General features: G+C 54.0%; 2 protein-coding genes across 5 annotated transcripts in view; both read right to left on the bottom strand.

The window, feature by feature from the left end:
- Nucleotides 1-12,735, bottom strand: part of LOC101878504 (protocadherin gamma-C5) — an 88,519-nt gene that overhangs the window by 39,737 nt on the left and 36,047 nt on the right. The window contains exon 1 of one of the 4 annotated variants that reach the window (XM_034066654.1): nt 4,591-6,420. The exons of the other annotated variants lie outside the window; for them this stretch is intronic. Within the exon in view, the coding sequence (XP_033922545.1) occupies nt 4,591-6,273 (1,683 nt within the window). The 5' untranslated portion in view covers nt 6,274-6,420. Of the gene's footprint in view, nt 1-4,590; nt 6,421-12,735 lie in introns of those variants that run through there. 4 annotated transcript variants of the gene reach the window in all.
- Nucleotides 6,413-12,735, bottom strand: part of LOC115945986 (uncharacterized) — a 12,566-nt gene continuing 6,243 nt past the window's right edge. The window contains 2 exon segments of the mRNA XM_034066650.1: nt 6,413-6,631; nt 10,436-12,730. Coding sequence (XP_033922541.1) covers nt 6,413-6,631; nt 10,436-12,730 — 2,514 coding nt within the window.

Genomic DNA, 12,735 nt, shown 5'->3' on the forward strand with positions numbered 1-12,735 from the left:
CCGGGCGCCAGGAGAAGTTAACTCGTTGATCTCCAGCTCGAAACTGTCTTGTGGAAACCGCGGCGCGTTGTCGTTCACATCCTGGATGTCCACGTCGACGTGGAAAACGTTGAGCGGGTTCTGCACCACCGCTTCGAAGCTGACGGAGCAGGACTCCGACTTGCCGCACATCTCCTCCCGGTCCAGCCTCTCGCTCACATACAAGTTCCCGTTCTCCTTGCTCACGGTAAAGTATTTTTTAGCGGCGCTCAGCCGCAGCTTGCGTGCCGGCAGCTCTTCTGGGCTCAGCCCCAGATCCCGAGCCAGCGGCCCCACCAGCGAGCCTCTGGCCAGTTCCTCGGGAATGACATAGCGGAGCACCTCCGGCGCCGCACGGCAGCACAGGCACAGCAGCAAAGCGGGCAGCAGCACTCTCCCGGCTGCTGGCCGCCGGCTCTGCCCCTGCCTGCCAGCCATTGTCGGCAGTGCTCAATTCGTCTCCCCTTCCAGCCTCTCTCCGCAGCGGGAGCAGGGGCTGCCGGAGGGCAGCGAGCTCGGCGCCGGCTCTGACACCGCTGCTGCCAGCGTTGCCTCTCGCCTTTGCTGCCCGTGCCGCTGCCGCTGTGGCCAGCTACGGGCGAGCGAGAGTCTGGGGGCAGGACGCTGCGGTGGCTCCCGCTCCGGCTCCAGAACCGCTCCGTGTCGGCCAACAGCGGCACCCGGAGGCCCCGCGACGCCACCGCAGCCGGGTGATGGCCGTGCGGTGATCCAGTCTCTATGCTCTGAATCACGCTGTCAGCGGCTACCAGCAGTCGGCGCCATCGGCCACCTAAAAACGCGTTCATCCTTCAGTTCGGGGTTTCTCAGACCCGGGGGAAGGCGAACCAAGCAGCTCTGTTCAGTTGGGGAAATCGCGAGCCTGGTTGGGGAACGCGTTACCAAGCAGCGGAGCAGCGCGCGCACCTCATACAGCGAGCACAGGTAAGTACAGGTTAGTTCAAGCACATACACTGCACAGCAAATGTCTGACATATTCCAACAGCTTCTACTACTGCTGCGGGTTGTCTTTCTTCAGCTGGGGAGCTGTTGTGGAAAGGAAGCACCAGAACCGACAATTTCTTATTTATATCCCTTTTATCTTATATACCTCTAAGAATGGCTGAGACGGGGGAAAACTAGCAAGATCTAAGAACATTGACGGGCAGCTAAAAGGTCCTCATGGCCACGGAGACTTCAATTAACAGTGTGCAATTCCAAGAATTGTAAAAAGGAGTGGTGATGCCTGTGGTGTCTGGGACACATGCTGCCCGAGCTACCTTTCCCAGGATAGGCATAGACTTGCAGAAAAGAATAAACAACAAAAGTCGCAAGAAGAAGAGTCAGGAGGGCAGCAATGGTGAATACAGTTCACCCATGACGCAAACACAGCAGCATGTTCTTTGCACCGACAATACACAAAACACTCCAGGCGTGGGGTGCTCTGAAAATGGAAAGGATAAAACCCTCTTAAGTGCATCGCCTATGAACAAGTACTTGATCCTCCTCAGTGCCTGTTTGTACAAGTAACAACACCTCTTAGCAACAGCCGAAGGAAATCACAGAATGCAAGATTCTGTAAACCACCACATCTTGGTTCATGACCATGGAGAGGGGCACATTATCACCTGAACCATATGAAGTGCTATCAAGACCACGGGGTTTGAAACTACAGGAACAGCAGATCCTCCTGATGCTCCTATTGCTCTGGACAAGAGATGACATCATGGGTGGCTACTGTGCTCATTCACTGGGACCTGCTGATAACTCAGCTTCTGGTTATGCCATTCTTGCAGCTCTTTTAGATGGTACAAAGAGACTGACTACAGGACTCAGTTTCTCCTTCACAAGCTTATTCCACTGTAGCAGTTCTTAACAAACAATTACTCAGCCACAACGTCGCTCTGAGAAGTCTCTTCCTCACCAACACGACCATTCTCACAAAGAAGCAGCCATACTCTTCTTCAGGTGGAGAGACACATACAAGAGGGTTACCTACCTATACCGAGCATATATTTATGCAGAATGCTGATCTTCCTCAACGTTTCTTGCATTGCATTACTAAGAGGTGCTTACATTTTTTACAAATATTAATGATAAGTGAAAACTATGTTGTAAGGCATTAGTGATAAACAAGAAACAAACATTATATCAGCATTAGAAACATTAGGACATACTATCGTTACGCCCTCAGCTACACTCCTACCTCTAACTATACCTTACTGTAAAAGACATTATAACAAGCAGTAAAGCAGATATAAAGTGACCACAGGACAATAAGGATCACTTGGAGACCAAACCTCATTTGGCAGAGGAGGCCACAAGGCAGCTGTGCAAAGAGGCTTCTCGTGGGAAACAAGCTCACTCTCACAAAATCATTCCATGTGCAATATGACTCTGGATGTACCCAGCAGCTGGTAAGCAGCACAGGAGAAAGCAGGCTTTCTAACCAGTGACGCTATTAAGAACACATGCTGCTCTGCTCTTCAGACTCTGCGCTGATTTGAAACATAGAGGCAGTGCTGCTACACGGGGGATAATGGTACCAAACAAGCTGTAAGGCAACACAGAAGTCACAAATTAATAACCTTTCACAGCAAGAGTATCTTAACAGGTCTTGAACTGCCACACTGTAGTGCAGCCCAACAGGAACCACTGCAATACTCTCTACTTTATAGTACTTCACCCATAGTTTGGAGGAAAAGAAGTGGTTTATGGAGTCTCCAGGCACAAGGCTCAGTCTGGGAACATCCAGTTCTTCAACTCCACTCCATGTCTGGAAGAGCACAGTGGTGGGTCACCACCAATATATTCATGTACACACATATATTTTGGAATGTACCAACTGCTAATAACTAATTTCGCTCTTCTTCAATCTTCCTCAATCCAGAGCATGGAGCTCACTTTTGAACCAACGAGAGAAATCTCCACAAGCAACAAGGAATTCGTAGGGATGCCTGTGAACAGGCTTCTAATTGAGGAAGAAGCATATCCAGTGTCTTAATTAATTCTGGTACACAAAATTGAAAGTGCTGTCACTACTGGCTGAGGAACACCCTGTGTGAGAGGAACACATGAGACAAGACCAAGACCAAGACCTAACTCAGAGAAGGGTTTCATTTCCAACAGCGGCTTACATTCCTCCCTAATAAAGGCGGTTAATTAAAAAAGATGTGCAACAAGGGAAGACTAAGAATTATGTGAAAGCAAAGACGGACAAAATAAAAACACCTCAATTAACACGCGGTTAAATTAAAAACCATTCTGTGTTTTCAACAGTCCCATCCTATATGTAAAACCACACACTGGCTGGTAAGAAGCACAGAAAAAGAGAATCTTTCTAACGAGTACAGCTATTAAAAATGTAGAAAGCTCAATTCCTCAAACACATCTTTCAACAATGATAAATAACAAACGATACAAGATGAAGTGCTACAACAAGTGCAAACAGGTAATGCCATGAAAAAAGCAATAAGGCTGCCTAAAATAAACAAAATATTAACCTATAACGGAAATTTCTACCCGGGGCAGATAACGTACCATTTCCAACGCTACTAAAACACAGTTTCTGTTGAGAATAAACCTGACAATGCTAACAACGCAAATTTACATTTAGTATTGAAGCGACTTTTTCAGATGATTCATGACTACCAGGAATCCTATATTAAACACGGCAAGAGAGAAAATCGAATTGGCGCATTATAAAAACACGAAGCATAGCCACAAACAACGTCCCTCCGGCACACCAAACATGTGAAAAGGAACCATCGCGGAAAGGGCAGAGAAGCAACGCGGAAAAGGAAGTGGAGAGGAGAAAAACTCCTGAGAGGAACTCACCGAGAGAGAAGCGAGGTCCTCCCCGAGCAGTGGAGCGGGCTCGTCGGGAGGCGGACGGGCAGGGAGGGTGTCGCAGCAGCTCCCCGCTGACAAGCGGAGTTGGCTCTTGCGCGAGTCGGCAGTGAGAGACACCTCGTGCGAGTACGACTGCAGGAAGGCGCGGACACCGTCGATACCCACGAAGTGAGAGGCCGGGACACCGCGCAAGGCGGCGCTGCCCGACGCCGCCTGCAGCTGAGAGCGCCGCCAGTGCCGCAGGCGCAGCGCCAGCAGCAGCAGCAGGAAGGCGAAGAAGAGGCAGGACACGGCCGCCACGGCCAGCACCAGCCAGCGCGTGAGGCTGGCGGCCGGCTCGGCCGGCGCCGCCGCCGCGCTGCCCAGCTCCGAGAGCAGCTCGGCCACGCTCTCGGCCAGCACCACCGTCAGCGTGGCCGTGGCCGACAGCGCCGGCCGCCCGTGGTCCTTCACCACCACCACCAGGCTCTGGCGCGCCGCGTCGCGGGCCAGCGGGAAGCGCGCCGTGCGCACCTCGCCGCTGTGCAGCCCCACGCGGAACAGCCCCGGCTCCGTCGCCTTGGCCAGCTCGTACGACAGCCACGCGTTCTGCCCCGCGTCCGCGTCCACCGCCACCACCTTGGCCACCAGCGCCCCGGGCTCCGCCGACCGCGGCGCCAACTCCACGCCAGACCAGCCCGACACCGCTGCCGAAGGCGCCGCCGCCTGCGGCGGGTACAGCACCTGCGGCGCGTTGTCGTTCTCGTCCACGATCTCCAGCAGCACTGACACGTTGCTGCTCAGCGCCGGCGCTCCGCCGTCCTCCGCCCACACCCACAGCCGCACCTCGCGCACCTCCTCGTAGTCGAACGAGCGCAGCGCGTACAGCGCGCCCGTCTCCGCCTGCACCGACACGTAGGACGAGAGCGGAGAGCCCCGCACCCGCCCCTCCGGCAGCCGGTACCGCACGCGCGCGTTCTGTCCCCAGTCCGCGTCTGAAGCCCGCACCGTCAGCAGCAGCGCTCCCGCCGCGTTGTTCTCGGCCAGCCGGGCTCTGTAGCGCGGCTCTGCGAACACGGGCGCGTTGTCGTTCACGTCCAGCACCCCCAGTGCCAGAACCGCGCTGCTCTGCAGCGCCGGAGACCCGCCGTCCACTGCCTGCACCGTTAGGTTGTACTCCGACACCTTCTCGCGGTCCAGCTCCCACGATGTCACCACGCGGTAGTAGCTGCCCTGCGAGCTTTGCAGCCGGAACGGGACGCCCTCGTCCAGCGAGCACCGCACCTGGCCGTTCTGCCCCGAGTCCCTGTCCTGCACGTGCAGCAGGGCCACCACAGTGCCTGGCGGTGTATCCTCTGAGATTTCCCTCAGTGCAGATCGCACCGAAATTTCGGGGGCATTGTCGTTGACATCTGTCACCGTGATCACGACTTTCGCTGTATCGAATAGCTCTCCTCCATCGAGTGCTTGCACCTGCAGTTCATGTATGGAGAGTTTTTCGAAGTCCAAACTGTCCTTCAGCGATATTTCTCCCGTCTCAGAGTCCAAATGAAAAAGTTCCGACGCCCGGTCTGAAATTTTATGGAAAATGTACTTCACGTGTCCGTTCAGACCCTCGTCGGCATCGGAGGCCGTGAGGGTAACGAGGACAGAGCCCACGGGCACGTCCTCGGCCACACGCACCGTGTACTCCTCCTGGCTGAACACGGGCGCGTTGTCGTTGGCGTCCAGCACGGCCACGCGGATCCGAGCCGTGCCCGTCCGCTCAGGCTCTCCGCCGTCGATAGCCTTCAGCACCAGCTCGTGAAACGCAGCCTCCTCCCGGTCCAGCGCCTTCGTCAGCACCAGCTCGGGACGCTGACTGCCGCCGGGACCCTCCTGCACGGTCAGCGAGAAGTGCTCGTCGCCGCTCAGCTCGTAGTGCTGCAGGGAATTCGTACCCGAGTCCGGGTCGTAAGCTTCGGCCAGGAGAAACCGCGACCCCGGGGCTGTCGTCTCGCTCATCCGCAGGTCCTTTTCTGCTTGTCGGAAGCTGGGCGCGTTGTCATTAATGTCCGTGATTTCCACTTCGATTTCATAAAACTTCATTTCCCCTTCCACTATCACCTCACAGCGCAGCAGGCATTGCTGCACGCTCTCGCACAGCTGCTCCCTATCTAATCTCTCCGCCGTCACCAAATGGCCTGTTTTCCCCTGCAGAGCGAAGTACTGCGTCCTACCTTCAGAGGCTATTCGAACGCCGAGGTCACGAAGCGCCGTCAAGTCCATCCCCAGGTCCTTGGCAACGTCGCTCACGAACGAGCCCTTAGGTAGTTCCTCGGGAACCGTGTAGCGGAGCTGCCCCCATGCCGCGTCCCACGCCGACACCAGAACGGTCCACAGAAGCGCTCGTTCCCGCCGGCCCCAGCGCCTTCCCGCCGCGCCCATCTCTGCCGGGACCCTGCACCTCCGCAGACAGCTCCCCACCACCGACCGCTGTTCTGTCTCTTTCCCTTCCTCCTGCTGCTGCACTGTCTCCCTGCCCGTATCGCCTCTCCCGGCTTCTGACGGCGTCCCCTCCGCCTCGCTACCGCACGGCTCCGCACCGAGGGGACGCTTGCAGACCGCCCGGCCGCCGAGACAACCAGCGAGCGAGCGAGCCGGGACGCAGCAGGCGGGGCTGCCGGCGTCGCTCCGGCCTTCCTCTCTCTTCCCCTCGGTCAACAGCGGCGCCCGCAGCCTCCTCCCGGCACTGCAGGCACCGAGCGATGCCGAGCGATGCCTGCCCGGCTTTTCCCACGGTCACCTCGTGGAGACTGCACGGACGTCAGGGAGCTGCCATCGGGTCCCGACAGCGATGATTTCCAGCCTCGGTTGCTCTCGAGAAGAGCTTTTCCATCATCTTCTCGGAGTTGCTTCCGGGTAGAATTAAGACTTCTTCTGTGGCTCTTCTATCGCTAGGATTATTTATGTGTCCATCAGTCTGCAAGCGCAATCTCCCCCACCATTTGCACAACTTTTTGAAGTCGCTGTTCCTGAATTACATTTCCCTCAGCCTTTCAGCAGATCTGAACTATCAGACTGGATTGACATCAAGCCACATTAATTTCCCAAATCCTGAGTAATAGCACAAAGCAGAGATGAAGATGCTTATTCAAAGACAGTTGTACTCCAGGCTGGCCCTTCCTCTGGACTTTGTTACTTTTCCCCTGCACTCCAGAGGCTGCTCTGGATCACCCTGCAGTCTGCCGCTCTCTTACTCCCACTCGGGAATATTTCATTACAGCCTGACATGAGAAGCTGTGCTTATACTTAGGACTTGGGGCTCCTCTGGGAATCGGACAATGAAGCAGCACTTTTTCCAACCCAATTATGTAGAGTTGCTGCATCTCACTCTACACCCTAAGAAACCACCTTCACCTTTACTAGCATTGCACACAAGACAAGCTTTGTAGAGAAAAAAATAATAAATAAATCAGGTGAACCTAAATATGTGCTGAACCAAGACATGACACCAGTAACTCAAATTTTTCTCCCAGCAATATAATGCTGTAAGTTTAAAGGACTTATCATAGGGCATTTTCTCCAGGTTATTCTTCTGAGAAAATGCAACAGATTCCCTTTTTAGCTTCTCATTCTTTCTGCTCACATCTACAGTTCTGAGGAGGCTGAAGTATGCATCTGAAGTTTTTATTTCAAATTATACCACAGTAAACTTTTACCTTATGTACAGGCAGTTTCTCACCCTGCCCAAATGTCACACAAAAGGAATGCTACATTTGCAGACAGATAGCAGTGAAAGAGAAGTTCAACACATAACTGTGAGAAAGGATCCCAACATGGATGCATGGAGAGAAGTTTCTCTCCTCATCACACTACTTGGAAGCAATGTAAAATATTTGCATGTGCATAAGCGATATGCAGCTCCAATAAAGACTCAGACATCGAAGTATTAATGCAAAGACACCATCATCCTACTTCAGCACATGGCAATTTGGAAGATACACGACTCTTAAAGCTTAATATAAACTCTACGTCTATGCTAAAAAAGGATCATGCAACAGGAAAGCAAACTGATGAACCCATAGTTTGCACAGGAATTTTGAGAAGTGTGATATCAAAAAATAAAACACCTGCAAACTCATTTGCTGTAGATCTGCAATAAACCCTGAGAATCAACACATCACAGGCCATGTTTCCACCAGTACCTTCTCACACACGACACCCCAAGACTCTTCAAACTCTTCACAACTTGCACCACTGTCCTTGATCATCCTCATTTGCAGACAGACTCCACCAAAAGTTGCACAATTTTTCCTTACCATGGATAATATCTGACTTCTCACTATCTCTCCATAATAAGCAAGTGCGTTTCTTTTAGTGATATTTAAAGGAAATACCTCTATTAAAGTCTATCTTTTACAGCTGTAAACATCAAAGGCATTGCATGGGACAGGCAGGAAAACATAACAGATCTGATCTCCCACACACTATCAGAGACAACTGCCCACCTTCAAATTATTACCACAAGAACAGGGAGAAGTGAACACATGCAAAATCAAAATGATTGTAGCATGCTTTTCTTGATCAATGTCTATTAGAGTAGGTACATAATTCAGGTTTTGCATAGGGAATGAATAATCACTTGGCTCCTCCCAAAGCTCTCGTTATGGCATTTGCTGTCAGTTAAAAACATCACAACCTGCAAACATGCAAAAAGTACTTTCCAGGGCTCCCCGTCCATTGAGTAACATGTCTTCAACCAAGGTTCTCTGGGAAGATGAAATTTGTATTGCCCGATAATACAGCTGGGCAAAGAACAGAGAAAGGCGCAGCCCCTGTCTCTTGTGCCCTTCAACAGCCCCTCAGCCATTCTACCCGTATACCATCATTTCACATGCAGACTTGTTATGCAAATGTTGTCTTATCAGAGGACTTCCACTGCCTTTTCAGGACAAGGAGCCAGCCTCACATTATGAGTGACACAGGCCTTGGCACCAGAAAAATAAAGCTTTTTGACACACTCATGCTCCTGATACCAAGCCAGCCTCTCACCCTCCTTGTTCTGCATTAACAACCTTATGTAGCACCAAACACCATATCCTGTTCTTGACTACACGTAGACTAAAAGCTGACAATGAAGAGTTTAATTCCTTTGTGTTTTAGTGAAACAATTACATCAAAATCTTTGTCTTGGAATCAGAACACCTTCATGGAATGGATGGAAACTGCTCCCCCAGAATGACCACTAGAAGAGCTATCTACCAACAGCCAGATTGAGACGGAGGTTTAGAAAAGGAGACAAAACAAGGCAAGAATAAGAAAATGGGAATGTCATGGTACCATAACTTTGCAGCTCCGAGTATGTCATCAGTTGTGGGTTTATAAGACTAGTATCTAGCTGGTTGGTTCAAGACTCAGTCATGAGTACAAGTCAAACGACTCCATCATGCACATGGGCAATTTTGCAGATATGTAACTGCAACTCTTTATGCAGCCTTTATATCTACACCAAAAAAGTACCATTCACAGAAAAGCTCTATCAGACATAGTGCATACAATGAGTAACTTCCTGGCACATACTTCAAAGAACAAGCCCACAAAACAGAAATTTATTACAAATATACCCTCCCATCCCCTACATTCCCACCAATTTTAAAACTGCCAAAACAGCAGCAGATATTTTTTATATGAGCAGGAGCCATTGCAAACATCGAAGGTTGCTCAAGGCTGGGGAAAGCTTTGTACAACCAACAAGGACAAATAGATGGCAAAATGGCGTTTCATATAACAGTTCTTAGACACAGAACCACAGAGGCTTGCTGGCACTTCCAAGGCTACTTCTTACAAGGAAAAGTATCAGAGAATTGTCATCCCCTCTCAGGGGGAAGGAAGAGGGAGCTTTGTAGTAGTGTCACAAAATTGGTAACTTCCAAATCTACTTGTTAGAAGCACAGCTGTTAATTAAGGACATAACAACTTACAACACATGAGAGGAAATTTCCAACACCCCCTAGAGAGCTGGAATAACACGTCTAGCAAACATTCTTTAGGAAGAAAAAAGTCAGATCCCGCAGATAGAAAATGGACAAAGAAAGGAGCAACCATGTCACTTGTATCCTTCATGAGCCACTCAGGCACAGCTGCACTGAGCATCCTTCCAACACTTCAATACTCACAAAGTGTTCATTGCATATGTTTACATCACTACATTAAGATGAAGACAAATTTTCTGCTCATGCCACTTAAGAAAGATCAAGGTGTGAAAGAAAACCAGGCACAGACCACCAGAAAAGACTGGGTCACTGGGCAACGTGTGTGTGAAACACAGCGAGGACGTCAAACGCAAAACACCTCTGCAATGAAAGTTTTGCCGGCAGAACTATCTCTCCTTCCTTCTCCCCACCCGTCGAGCACCTGAGCAATCACGCCATGTTTCCATACCAAGAACAAGAAGCACCAGCACCCAGCTCGGGCTGAGCCAGGCTTTGCCTTCCCTGTCCCACAGCTCCCCGCACAGAATACGGAAAAGAAAAACCACTGGAGAAAGATCAGAGAATCAGCACAGGAAAATAAGCGGCGCTGAGAAAGGTTCCTGGGAAGAACTCACCGTGGGAGCGCCAGGATCCTTCCCAAGCAGCGGCGCGGGCTCGTCGGGAAGCGGACGGGCAGGGAGGGTGTCGCAGCAGCTCCCCGCTGACAAGCGGAGTTGGCTCTTGCGTGAGTCGGCGGTGAGCGACACCTCGTGCGAGTAGGACTGCAGGAAGGCGCGGACACCGTCGATACCCACGAAGTGAGAGGCCGGGACACCGCGCAAGGCGGCGCTGCCCGACGCCGCCTGCAGCTGAGAGCGCCGCCAGTGCCGCAGGCGCAGCGCCAGCAGCAGCAGCAAGAAGGCGAAGAAGAGGCAGGACACGGCCGCCACGGCCAGCACCAGCCAGCGCGTGAGGCTGGCGGCCGGCTCGGCCGGCGCCGCCGCCGCGCTGCCCAGCTCCGAGAGCAGCTCGGCCACGCTCTCGGCCAGCACCACCGTCAGCGTGGCCGTGGCCGACAGCGCCGGCCGCCCGTGGTCCTTCACCACCACCACCAGGCTCTGGCGCGCAGCGTCGCGGGCCAGCGGGAAGCGCGCCGTGCGCACCTCGCCGCTGTGCAGCCCCACGCGGAACAGCCCCGGCTCCGTCGCCTTGGCCAGCTCGTACGACAGCCACGCGTTCTGCCCCGCGTCCGCATCCACCGCCACCACCTTGGCCACCAGCGCCCCGGGCTCCGACGACCGCGGCGCCAGCTCCACACCCGACCAGCCCGAGACCGCCGCAGACGGAGCCGCCGCCGGCGGGTACAGCACCTGCGGCGCGTTGTCGTTCTCGTCCACGATCTCCAGCAGCACTGACACGTTGCTGCTCAGCGCCGGCGCTCCGCCGTCCTCCGCCCACACCCACAGCCGCACCTCGCGCACCTCCTCGTAGTCGAACGAGCGCAGCGCGTACAGCGCGCCCGTCTCCGCCTGCACCGACACGTAGGACGACAGCGGAGAGCCCCGCACCCGCCCCTCCGACAACCGGTACCGCACGCGCGCGTTCTGTCCCCAGTCCGCGTCCGACGCTCGCACCGTCAGCACCAGCGCTCCCGCCGCGTTGTTCTCGGCCAGCCGGGCTCTGTAGCGCGGCTCCGCGAACACGGGCGCGTTGTCGTTCACGTCCAGCACCCGCAGTGCCAGCACCGCGCTGCTGTCCTTAGCTGGCGACCCGCCGTCCACCGCCCGCACGGTCAGGTTGTACTCCGACATTGCTTCGCGGTCCAGCTCTCCCGATGTCACCACGCGGTAGTAGCTTCCCTGCGAGCTTTGCAGCCGGAACGGGACACCCTCGTCCAGCGAGCACCGCACCTGGCCGTTCACCCCCGAGTCCCTGTCCTGCACGTGCAGCAGTGACACTACCGTCCCCGGAGGCGCGTCCTCCGATATCTCACTCAGAGACGATCGCACCGAAATTTCGGGGGCATTGTCGTTGACGTCTGTCACCGTGATCACGACTTTCGCTGTATCGAAAAGCTCTCCTCCGTCGACTGCCTGCACCTCTAATTCGTGTGTGGATACTTCCTCAAAGTCCAAATTGTCTTTTAGAGATATTTCTCCGGTCTCTGAGTCCAGCTGGAAAAGTTCTGACGCCCGGTCTGAAATTTCATGGAAAATGTACTTCACGTGTCCATTCAGACCCTCGTCAGCATCAGAGGCAGTGAGGGTGACGAGGACGGAGCCCACGGGCACGTCCTCGGGCACACGCACCGTGTACTCTGCCTGGCTGAACACGGGCGCGTTGTCGTTGGCGTCCAGCACGACCACGCGGATCCGAGCCGTGCCCGTCCTCGCCGGCTCTCCGCCATCGCTCGCCCTCAGCACCAGCTCGTAAAACGCCGCCTCCTCACGGTCCAGCGCCTTCGCCAGCACCAGCTCGGGACGCTGATCCCCGCCGGGACCCGCCTGCACGGCCAGCGAGAAGTGCTCGTCGCCGCTCAGCTCGTAGCGTTGCAGGGAATTCGGGCCCGTGTCCGGGTCGTGAGCCTCGGCGAGGGGAAACCGCGACCCGGGGGCTGTTAACTCGCTCATTCTCAGTTCTTTTTCTGCTTGTCGGAAGCTGGGCGTATTGTCGTTAATGTCCGTGATTTCCACTTCGATGTCGTAAACCTGCATATCCCCGTCTACTATCACTTCACATCGCAGCGCACATTTCTTCACTAACCGGCACAACTGCTCCCTGTCTATTCTCTCCACCGTCACCAAATGGCCCGTCTTTCCGTGCAGGTAGAAATACTGTGTTTTGCCTTCGGAGACGACTCGGACGCCGCGGTCGCGGAGTGCCGGCAGCTCCAGCCCCAGGTCCTTGGCCACGTCTCCCACGAACGAGCCCTTAG

Source organism: Melopsittacus undulatus, chromosome 10, assembly GCF_012275295.1.
Source record: "Melopsittacus undulatus isolate bMelUnd1 chromosome 10, bMelUnd1.mat.Z, whole genome shotgun sequence".
Lineage (NCBI taxonomy): Eukaryota > Metazoa > Chordata > Aves > Psittaciformes > Psittaculidae > Melopsittacus > Melopsittacus undulatus.